The 12,234-nt window shown below is 33.9% G+C and overlaps 1 protein-coding gene across 2 annotated transcripts in view; it reads left to right on the top strand.

Moving 5' to 3' along the window:
- Positions 1 to 9,779, top strand: part of emp (epithelial membrane protein) — a 286,297-nt gene extending 276,518 nt beyond the window's left edge. For both annotated transcript variants that reach the window (XM_069828804.1, XM_069828803.1), the window contains exons 7-10: positions 2,754 to 2,920; positions 3,221 to 3,342; positions 6,143 to 6,268; positions 9,230 to 9,779. In XM_069828804.1, coding sequence (XP_069684905.1) covers positions 2,754 to 2,920; positions 3,221 to 3,342; positions 6,143 to 6,268; positions 9,230 to 9,562 — 748 coding nt within the window. In that variant the 3' untranslated portion in view covers positions 9,563 to 9,779. The remainder of the gene's footprint in view (positions 1 to 2,753; positions 2,921 to 3,220; positions 3,343 to 6,142; positions 6,269 to 9,229) is intronic.
- Positions 9,780 to 12,234: the final 2,455 nt, after the last annotated feature.

Here is a 12,234-nt window from a genome sequence, read left to right as displayed (position 1 = left end):
CCTTAATACAGTATTTTTCTATACTTGAAAACGAATCCTAGACGCTACTGACCACTCTTAACGTAATGGCTGCTTAAATAGCAAGGAATTTTATCGTTAGTCAGTGAAGACACTCTCAGAGTGGTATGAAGGAGTGATATTACTTAACTAGCGACAAGATTCAAACTTTAATGCATTCAGGTATTGTGTTTCTACTCTCATTATCTTGAATCTTTTTGGTTTATAGTGGAGTTCTGTAAAATTAGTAAAGTCTGTTTTTCGTTCATTCGTAAGTTTCTATCAATACACATCCACGATGGAAAACCATTAACCGTGAAAAATGAGATGCAATCATGATGGAAGACTGGGTTGGTTCTTACATAGAAAATCATCAGGTTTATTCAACATAAGGAAAGCTAAATAATTTCCATTTTTAAGAAAAGTTTAAACTTTTTATTTATTTATTTTTTTAATTATATTAAGGCTGAGTTTGTGTTAAAACGATTTACTGCATAAACATGCATATGCAATTATTTTACATCTAACCCATAATGATTGGAGCAATAATTTTATTATGGACACGGGTTCTTAAGGGAAGTGGACAGTTATGCTTTTGCGATTAAAGCATTTCAGTACAAAAGTTTAGTTCAATATTTCTAGGCTTTTAGTGTTCAGACTGGAATAAAAATTTCCATGGTTATACAATCAATCTGCTAGTATACAGCTGTCCGGTATTATTATAGTAATTACTGGTAGGTAAAAGACAACTAATTAGTTTCATATCAAAGTGCAAAAGGAAGGACCTAACTGATAACCTGTTTTCCCACTTTGCTAAATGTACCTCATTCTTCAGGTGCACATTACTTGCTACAGTCTTCACTCATATACTTTGTATATTTTAAGTTGTCAAATAACGTATATTGCAATTTCTGACGCAAAATTTAGTTATTAGTGAAACAAAAAAAACATTTAACTTTGATTAACAATTTTTTTCATTTTCAATATATTTTTTTCCCTCTTGTTGTGTGTGTCGTATTCTTAACCCTTAAATTGTCAATGTATCCTATAGGATACAACAGGTTAATAGGCTATATGCTATAATGTTAATAGAACAATAGTAAAAAAATGGTAGAAAAATTAAAATTTCACAATACTATAATATTGCACAACATATAAAATATGGACATTGCGATAGTTGTTTTCTTTACAGTCCGAAACGGTTTAATAAATTAGTGTGAGAAATGAAGTTTTGCCAAGTTAAGCAAAGTTAAGGGCAAATACCTTACTATAATAATATCGGACAGTTAGCAGTTCTGTGCGCGAACGACGCTGGTGCTGCTACCTAGGCGGCCGGTGTGGCGATACTCGCGAAACAAGCTGTAATCAACTGCAATGTATATTGTTGCTGGGCTAATTCTTTCGTCTTTGTGTTGATAGAAAAATACAAATTAGCTTTCTTATTTAGACCTAATAAATGAATAGAAGTTAACATGTATTGGAAATTTTAAGGTTTTATCAAATTAAGTTTTATTGTTATTCACATGCCTATACTAATTATTACAAGCATCAGATTGCTATCAATTTTATCTTTGCAGTTGTCAGCAATGCGTATATAAAGAATTGTTAGTACATTCATTTCTAATGTCAGAATTGATTTTGTCTCACTAATCCAAAGAAAAAAATATGTAACAATTAATTACGGAAAGTAATATGAAATATGCAATATTTCTCATAATATGCAGCTTTGATATAAGATAATAATTTTACATTAAATATTATTCAACATTTCTTAAGTGTTTCATACATTATTCCACATTAGTAACTCACGTTTTAAACAATAGTCCGAATCCCGCAATGTTAGTATTTGTATTTGTGGACCTAATTCCACGCCGCTCCGCTAGATGTCAGGTCCGCGAGATTTCGCACTCACGTCAATGCTGTTAGTATACAGCTGTCCGGTATTATTATAGTAAGGTATTTGTTAAGGGTTAAATCCGTAGGACTACTTTGTAGATCATATGCTGCAGAAAACACTGTAAAAATTTCATGTAAATTGATTCAGTAGTTTCAGAAAAAAAATGCACTTACGTTCGAAAAATATCAACTTACGGAAAACTGCATTAAAAAAATAAGGAGGTATGAATTACATGCACCGCCAAATTTAAAGAGGCCATTTAAAGTATTTATCTGTAGAGATAACCTTCCACAATATATATACTTAAAGAGAAATTTTTGTACTTTTTTAAACACGAAATAAAAAATCGGATTTTTGATCTCTAATCACTACCCAGTCCCCTTAAACATTCCCGAACTGAGTGCTTATTTAGTGAAAATTACTAAATTGCGTGTGCGATATGAAGGATGATACCTATAAAGTATGACAGGATAGCAGTACTTCTACTGATATTTTTAATTCGACATGTGAAAATTGACCAAAATTCCATACTTTCATCCTAGTTGCAAAAAATTGTTAACAAGTATACCAATCATAAGCATTTCAGGCTGCAAATCTTAATGAAATTTTAGGCTTTTACTGTGATTGCATTCGGAAGAACATTTTTTTAGTTTTCTACTGTCTCAAGATTGAGCTGAAAATAAAGTCTTCTTCTTAACTACTAAAAATATTCATAGTCGAAGAGATCAGAATTCCATAGGATCTCCCGCGAATTGGACCTGGTACCTGCGGTGAAAAACATTCACATAGCTTAATGAGCTAGAGCTGGAAAAATATATCATTTTAGTAACAAGAAAACGTTGATCTGATTTTGTTCCAGATTTCTGCGTGAGGTTGAAACTGCAGGTGGAGTCCAAGGCTACAGGTTCACTCCTCCCAAGGATGTGTTTGCTGACGTGGAGAGGAACCCTGATAATGATTGCTTCTGCCCTGCAGGACCACCCTGCTCTCCTAACGGACTCTTCAATATTAGTCTTTGTCAATTTGGTATGTGCATTGCGATTAATATTAATTATGAAAACAATTATTTTTAAACCGTTCATCTGACAAAATGTATAAACATCATAAACATGGTGCATACATACAAAATTGTAGTGTTAAATTTCTCTGACTTTCTATGGAAATCACTAATATACGTGCACAGTATGTATTCATACTTTGAATCATTACTGTTGTTGTGGAATAGACGAACAAATCAGATCTGGGATAACAGCCTAGTTATGAAATACGATGCATTGAGAAAACTGTATTTATTTATTAAGCATAGTACAATGACTTCTTCTGCAGATTCGCCCATAATGCTGTCTTTCCCACACTTCTATCTTGCGGATCCCAAGCTGCGAGAAGCTGTGGAAGGAATCAGCGAACCTGACCCAGAGAAGCACATGTTGTACATCGATGTTCAGCCTGTGAGTTCACTTCATACTTCTTTCACGTTCAGTTCTTTACCTGACTAAGAAATTACTTGTTGCTCAAATGGAAATTACCTGTCTACAAATAAAGATCTCTGGAGCAGAGTAATGTTTCTTCTATAGTAGACTGGGTTTGGGTTCCCTTTATATTGTTTCGTTTTCTGGATAGTCTTAGGCAGGTAATAATATAATAGACATTCGATCCTTCAGATTCTGACCATAATTTGGTAATTGGAAAATTAATAGAAAGATTATCAGTAGCCAGGCGAGTAGAGCAACAAGTTAATATTAGGAGATTCAATATTCCGAAATGAAAAGACGAGGAAACTAAGCAACATTATCAGATCGAAATTTCAAATAAGTTTGCCACTTCAGGAAATTTCGACTAAGTTGAGAGGGAATTAGATATTAATAGCGTGTGAGAAAATATCAGAGACAATATCAAAATTGCAGCTGAGCAGAGCATAGGCAATTAAGAAACTAAGAAAAATAAATGGTGGTTTGATGAAGACTGTTGCATGATGGTAGAAAGAAGGAAACAGGCAAAATTGAAATTCTTACAGGATCCGGTTGAGGCGAATAGAGATAATTATTTCAATGAAAGACGGGAAGCAAGTCGTTCACTTAGGGGCGAAAATAGAGATTACCTGAAGGGAAGAATAAAAACGTAAGAGATTTATACAAGGCCATAAAGGAATTTAAGAAAGGATATCAGGCAAGGGTAAACGTGAGAATGGTGACTTGATTGCAGACTCACATTCCTTAATGCTGACTGCTTACCTGCCTAGCAATACAGCGCCGCTTGAAAATCTATTACTTGCTACAAACAGTATCGAAATAATCACTACGATTTTAAGAAACGTAGTTTGTTATATATACACACATATATATCATTCCTTACCTATGAACTGCGATTTCAATAAAAATTATCGTAATTGCCAAGTTTGAGTCAGTAAATAATCTGGTAATAGTTACTCATCTAGCTTTTCCCTCAGTAACGAAATATAACGTGTTTAATTACACGTCTTATACGCCGCTCTTACACGCAACTAACACTGCTACTGTGCTGACTGCTTACCTGCCTAGCAACACAGCGCCGCTTGAAAATCTATTACTTGCTACAAACAGTATCGAAATAATCACTACGATTTTAAGAAACGTTGTTTGTTATATATACACACATATATCAACCCCGTATACAATAGTATAGTTTTATTATTTACACATACCTGAATCATTATCCTCTGTGATAATGTGGCTCTGTTACGAAATGATCAGGGCAGAGAGTCCTTTTGCAGTACAAACATGTCACAACAGCTGGTTCTCCACATCCAGGGGTTTCACAAATACCCTTTCCAGTACCCAGAATTGTTTGGAAAACATCACTGAAATCGTTTATGTCCTTTTCTGTCACATATCCACTTATTTCTACCAGCATGTCTCAGAGTTCGAGTGAACAGAACTGATGATACACAATAGAATGCATTTTTAGAATTAAGATTCTATACTGTAAATTTTCTGCCGATTCCTGAGTAATTAGTTTAGGCCTGAAATAATATTTTACTCTACGAAAAACAAGCTTATACTGTTTAAAAATATAAATTGTACATCTCATGGCTTTATAAACCGCTTTGTTTTGGGTGGGATAATTTCCATACTTATAGTTTTTTTCCATCCAGCAAGCGAATTATTTCCTCATTTGTAAATATATTTATATCTGTTTGTCCACTCCAGGAATCTAAAAGTAGTCAAGTATCTTTCTGTTCAACAGGAATGAAAACTTTCTTCAGCCAAGTTTTTACATGGAGTTTAGAGAGTTCACCTGATGAGCCAGCACTTTCTACAATATTAAAAGGGTTTCCCTCTCTATCAATTGCTTTACTCTAAGACCAAATTCGCCCTTCTTCTTTCCATAGTTCACTGTATTTTGAATCGACTAGATTCTTTAGAATGTATATGACATTAACTGGATTAATAGATCTTATTTTTAGAAACTAAAATGGTAGAAATAAAAGTAAATACCCGAATTAGGACTGCGCACAAACATAATAATAATTCTTATAGACGCTTCCAAACTAAATTGAATGTCTTATCACTTTTGTTATTCTTCAAAACTTATATACTATACAATCACATCTTTTCACAACACCACTTCCACATGATTCATCAGAAGACACTAACATACAACTCACAGTATCGTAACTGCAACCCCCTCACAGATACGTAGGGTTATGGACATTATTTGAAGGTCAAGTGTGTTGGTCGCATATCGATATGTACAGCATATAAGACGTGTAATTAAACACGTTATATTTCTTTAAAGGGGGAAAAGCTAGGTGAGTGACTAGTACCAGATTATTTATTGACTCAAACTTAGCAATTGTGAGAATTTTTATCGAAATCGCAATTCATAGGCAGAGAATGTTCCCTTGTCAGATGGAAAAAGCACTCAGCGCGCATAGTTGAAAAATCCTGGGTTCGATTCCCGGTGCCGGAACGAATTTTTCTCCAATAATAAGTATGTAATAGCAGGCTAATGTGTTTCAATTAACAATTTGATATAAAGTTGAATAAATTATTTCGCCTTGAAATATAATGGAACGAAAATGGAGTGAGAAAGGTAAAGGAAATGAAAACTTTGGAGAAAATTTGCCCCATAACCACTTTCGACATCACAAGAATCACAGATTCTAACAAAAAACCCGACCCCATTGCCTATCAGGTGAGAGTTAAAGTTAGATCTATTGAATCAATCCCATTACGAGTTCTTGTTCTTGATAAATCCGTCCCTTTCCAGCAAATGGGTGTGGCACTAGGAGCTCGAGCAAGAATACAACTGAACCTGGCTGTCAGTCAGGTGGTGGACATCAAGCAGGTGGCCACTTTCCCAGACATTGTTTTCCCTATCATGTGGTTTGAAGACGTAAGTATCTTTTCTGCATGTACCATATTCTTATTCCGACCACTCTACGTTGAGGTTTTACTGTACTAATTCTTCAATGACTAAATTCTTAATCCTATACCAATTTCGATGTTTACAGCACTCTCACATATTGCACTGTTGTATTTATAGCAAATTTTAGGTTTTACAAAACACTCTTAGCGAATATATTTTCTATAACACTGATCTTTTAAGTCAATTTAATTTAATGCAAGAAAATGTAATTTAATAACTCTTCAACTGTTTTATGATTCCAAACACATCATATCATCGAAGCTGAGACAATGTTTAGTACACAAAGTGAACTGTAAGTAATGTATTTAATTTCAGGGAGTTATTGTTTGAGATATTTCAAACATTTTAAAATTCCTTTTCAGAACGAAAAGTTACATTTATTCAAATCAAATTTCTGTACATTTAAAGAAAACAACTAAAATTCTTTCAATAACTTATTATCATAACACTGTTCTCTTAAATTGACTGAGGAAATTGGGAATTAAATCAATGGTTTTCCTACAACATGTTATGAAATATTTCATATAAAACAATTTTTATCTCGAAAATAAAACAAAATGAACAAAATCATATTAAACGTTTCTGTTTGAAATATCTCAAAGAATAACTCCCTGAATTTAATGACATTACTTACGGTTCATCCTGTGTAATGAAATGAGATATGTAAAATTTGAGATTTAGATTTCAGCTTTTCCATTATGCAATACAAGACATTATTATTCAAAGCTTCTAAAATGACAGACTTCCACTACGTATGATGTGGTATGTCTGTGTGTGTTTTTCCTGTATGTTATAATTTAATTTTGTATATTGTTTTCATATTCTATTTAGTACAGGATCTTATATCTATGTCTCTCCTCCCATTTCTTTTCCTTCCTTTTGTTTTCTCCCTCTATATTACTTTGTGCTTTTGTTTTGTGTACAACGTATTATATGTAACTACAGTAATTGGAGCTTCTGCTCTGATGTAGCACAGATTTAAAATGAAGAGTACAGGGAAAAAATAATCAAAGTCACAATTCTCTTAAAGGTAATGTCACCTTCTAATTCAGTATTCATTCAAAGTGTTCTGCTCAAGGGTAGGTCTTTTACTGCAAACCCAGCATTGTCCAGTCTTTATTATTTTCTGCTGCTTTCCTTTTTGTCTCTGCATATGAACCATATAATGTCGTCTATCATCTGATATCTTCTTCTGCCCCGAACTCTTCTCCCGTTCACCATTCCTTCCTTCAGAAGACAGTTTCTTCTCAACCAGAGACCCAGTCGATTCCTTTTCCTCTTCCAGATCAGTTTCAGCATCATTCTTTCTTCACCCACTCTTTCCAACACAGCTTCGTTTCTTATTCTGTCCCTCCATTTCACATGCTCTATCTTTCCCCATATCCACATTTCAAATACTTCTAGTTGCTTCTCTTCACTTCGTCGTAATGTCCATGTTTCTGCCCCATACAATACTACACTCCACATAAAACACTTCAATAGTCTCTTCCTTAGTTCTTTCTCCAGATGTCCGCAGAAGATTCTTCGTTTTCTATTAAAAGCTTCATTTGCCACTACTATTCTCTTTTTTACTTCTTAGCGGCAACTCATGTTACTGCATATAATACACTCCAATTGTTTGAAGCTGTCCACTTGTACTACTGCCTCATGTAGAATTCGCAAGTTTACCTTCTTTACTTTTCTCCCTATGATCATGGTCTTCGTATTGTTGGCATTTATCTTCATTCCATACTGCTAACAGCTGTCATTTAGTTTCAGAAGCATATCTCTCTTCTGATAACAACGCCATATCATCAGCAAATCTTATGCACTTATTCTTGTTCCTCCTACTATGTCTCCTCCCATGTTCTGAAAACAGTTCTTCACTAAATCCTCCAAGTAGATGTTGAACATGGTAGGACATAAAGGGCATTCTTGATGTACTCCTTTCTCTATTTCGTTTCCTTCTGACATCACTTCTCCTATCAGTATATAATTCAGTATATTACTGCAAAATTTATTACTGTTCCTAATGAAAAAGTAGGAAAGGATGGCTGTATCCGTGGTGGTAATTTTATTCTCCTTTGCCAGTTTTTATAACAAAAACACTTATAATTTGCAGTAAAATACTGAATTAGATTATGAGAATTGTGGCTTTGGTTGTTTTTCCCTTGTACTCTTCAAATAAATGAATGAATCATTTAATCGAATGCATTATTATACCAATTTCAATGTCTGAGTTTAAGAACATTGCTGTCTCTCCTCAATTCTATCACCTCGATATTTCACAACACTATTACTCTACCAATATTGAGGTTGTACAACATTTTTTCAATCCCAACATACAATTTCCTCTGTTTTTCCATTGTTATTCTTGTATTTTCCTTGCTTTCTTTTCTGCACTTGCATAACAGTATGATTTTCATATACCCAAAACATCTGAATCTCCGAGCACAAGTTCTGCTCATTCAGATGGTACGAGTACTTTATCTTTTTTTCTTTTCTTATTAAATTAGATTACCTATAGGTTATAAATATTCACTTAAGTTATTTATTTAAGTTTGAGTTTAAGTGATTGTATAATTGTGTTCTATAACATTGTATTTTTGTATAATAATATATTTGTATTCGTACCTAAATTGCTGATTTATAACGTAAACAGGCCACTGCTGAGAAGTAATGGTTAGTATGTCTGACCGTGAAACGAGCAACCTGGAATCAATTGCTGGTTGGGGCAAGTTACCTGGTGGAGGTTTTATCCGGGGTTTTCCCTCAACCCATTAAGTGCAAATGTTGGGTAACTTTCGAGACTGGACCCTGGACTTATTTCACTGGCATTATCACCTTCATTTTATTGAAACGCTAAATAACCATCACAGTTGATAAAGCGCCGTAAAATAAACCAATTAAAATATATAACGTAAATAATAATATGCTTTCCTGTTGCAGGGTATCGATAAACTGCCAGAAGAAGTTACGGATCTTCTAAGTCTAGCAACAAACGCTCCGCCAATTGCACGTGCTGTCATTTCTTATGCACTGTTTGCAATAGGAGTGATTCTGTTAATAATAGCAGTGAGCTGCCTCGTTCGGAGTAGCGGACGCCAAGAAACTCTGAATCTCGAAGGGACCAGCCATTATGTGAAGCCCGAAAAGAAGCCAACTTCTACAGCGTCGCACATAGACGCCACCAACGGCCATACCAACGGGAAAGGCAAAACAATAGAGACTCTGAATCCAGCATTCGTAGGTGGCCCTGAAAATGGCGTTACAAACCCGTGAACCTAGAACAATTTTTCCTTTGAAGCCATCAACTGCATTAAGAGGCTCTAATGCAGAGAAAATATTTCATAGACATTTCTTATAGACTTATTGAAATTTATATACATATCGGCGTGACCAGAAATGTCAAAACGAGTATTGTTGAAACTACATGTCCATCGTTTAATGGGGACCAATAATATCTCTAAGGTAACTTTGTCCTGATTGAAAATTATTTCGACACAGTTTGTCCAGCTCTCTACTTAGACTTTATAATAGTAAATATATTTTTACTAATGACATCTTTTTGCCTCGCTAATGCTGTTCTTGAAACAGTTGAAACTTCCAATATTCCATTTGATCTTGAAGAAGTCTATGGCAGATATAAGATAACTGAGATGACTTTTCAAATTGAAAGTGTTATATTATTAGTAGCAGCGAAACAATGCAGTATTTTCTTCACTATGATTGTAGTGAAATGAAGGCATATGTATTATTTCATGACGTCATACTTAATTGTGAATATAATAACTCGCAAAATAGAGTGCCTCACATGAATTTATTGACAGTCATTCGTGAAATAAAAGAATAACTTACGCATAGGCATGAATATCGCAGTCATCTATAAATATAACATGCTCAGTATGTTAAGAAAGAGAATTCTTATGACTTTCAGAAATGAGATATTTGTTTCATGCTAGGAAGTTCATTTTAGGTTTGTTCCAGCAAGAAATTCAGAATGCGTTCTGAACTAATACCGACCTTCTTTCGACGCATGCCTATACGGTCTCAGAACTAGTTCGGGATTTTACATTGTTGGAACGTTTCTTGAACTGTTCTTTCGCGACCTTCGGAGTTTCTTCTAATAATAAAATTATATTCATCTTCCGAACTTAATTCATCATAAAATATATAACTATCACATTCCAACGATGGACTATTTTTTTTTATTTTAACCTGCCTAGTCTCGAAGCATTTTAACCATAACTTCAGATTAAACCATCTACGCATGCGTCAGCAGTAAAAAATTTCCAGTTCTTGCTCTTAATCGAGAACCAATTTAAGTAGTTCCGAACGAGCTCTGAAGCACATTGGAACAGGGAACTGCGAGTTCAGTATTGGTTCAGAATCAGTTCTAGTCTTGTTGGAACGCACATTGAGCTACTGTGCATGAGCAGGCTGTTCAGAATCGATACTGAACTGTGCTGGAACAAATCTTTTCTTCTCCACGAAGTCAGTTTTGGAAATAAACAGCTGGAAATATTTTATCACACATGGCTAATTAATTTATCTTTGAAAACAACAAAAATTGTTTGTTCTTAACAACGCTATGTACTAACCAGTGAAGAAAAGTTCGCAATTTAAAAAATATAGACTACATATTCTCACAAACATTTACAATAATATTTGGTACTTAAATTACACAGAAATATAGTACATTATGCAAAAAATCACTTAACGAATCTTCGAAATACTGCATAATGAACACTTTGAAGGTAACGTACTTTCTTTACAGATGAACTTTCTCAGATCCAGATATGTTTCGCAGTTTTTAGTTGAAATATTATAAAAACAGACAAACTGTTGTACTTTAATATTAGTGACAATCTTCTTGAAGTACTTATAAACTTCCACTAGTGACTTTTCAATATATAGTTACATAGGTTTAAACATTCTTCAGTATGAATTTTCATATAAATTTTAATTCTAATTTCAATCATTAAAATATACTATTTCACAACAAAACTTGAAGAGCTGCTATTTAGGGACGTCCTTTACTTCTGTGGAAGATTATCTTGAGGAAAGCTACTATAGAATATTTAAAACTGTTGGCATGTTGTCAGTTTAATTTGAGGAACATAACAAAATGTTACGGTCTGTTTGGCAGTTCTTAGCAATTAAAGAAAAAAACTTCTAAATGCAAATTAAACCAGGAAAGAGAAGAAATAGATATCATTACATGAGAAAAAAGATCAGTAAGTCAAGTTGTGCATTTAACCTTCCAGATCTATTGGATGTTCCCGTCAAAAAACATAACGTATTTAATAAAAGTTGCTCAATTATTTTAGACTTGACAGAGAACACACTTAGTCCATAAACTAGTTTTCAGCATACTTGGGCTACTGGCTGTGGTAATGTTTTGCATTCACATAATAAACACCTAACAGTGTTATGTGCCTTCAGACATCTTACATAAATATTCCTTCACACAACACTGTCCATTTAGCAAGTTTAGATGTTTTCTGCATAGTTTTAACAGCATTAGAACTTCTTTTCTTTGGTTCATTAATTAGAACAGCTGAAAACTTCAATTTCGGAATATTTTTATACATTCATTCTCATAATAGCCTACTTAACAAACTAGAAACTAAAATCCTGGAAATATTTTTTCTAATCCTTCCTTGGACATAACATTATCCTGAATTCCTTCACATCCAGGCAAAATTTACCCAGAATTCCTTCATGTCCAGGCAACTACATCAGCTTGAGTTAATTCTGTTCAGCCAGTAACTTGAGTGACTTTATGCATTCAATTGCAAAAACAGACCATGTCACAGAGCAATTAAGTAAGATTTTATAAAATAATACAAATATCTGCATGCAACAGTTTAAATGTATTCAACGCACACCGATATTCAATAGTTACCGGTATAATTTTGTTCTGAGACGCAGTATAACGTAGTTACTCTTGA

Source organism: Periplaneta americana, chromosome 6, assembly GCF_040183065.1.
Source record: "Periplaneta americana isolate PAMFEO1 chromosome 6, P.americana_PAMFEO1_priV1, whole genome shotgun sequence".
Lineage (NCBI taxonomy): Eukaryota > Metazoa > Arthropoda > Insecta > Blattodea > Blattidae > Periplaneta > Periplaneta americana.
This window is presented reverse-complemented; position numbering and strand designations above follow the sequence as displayed.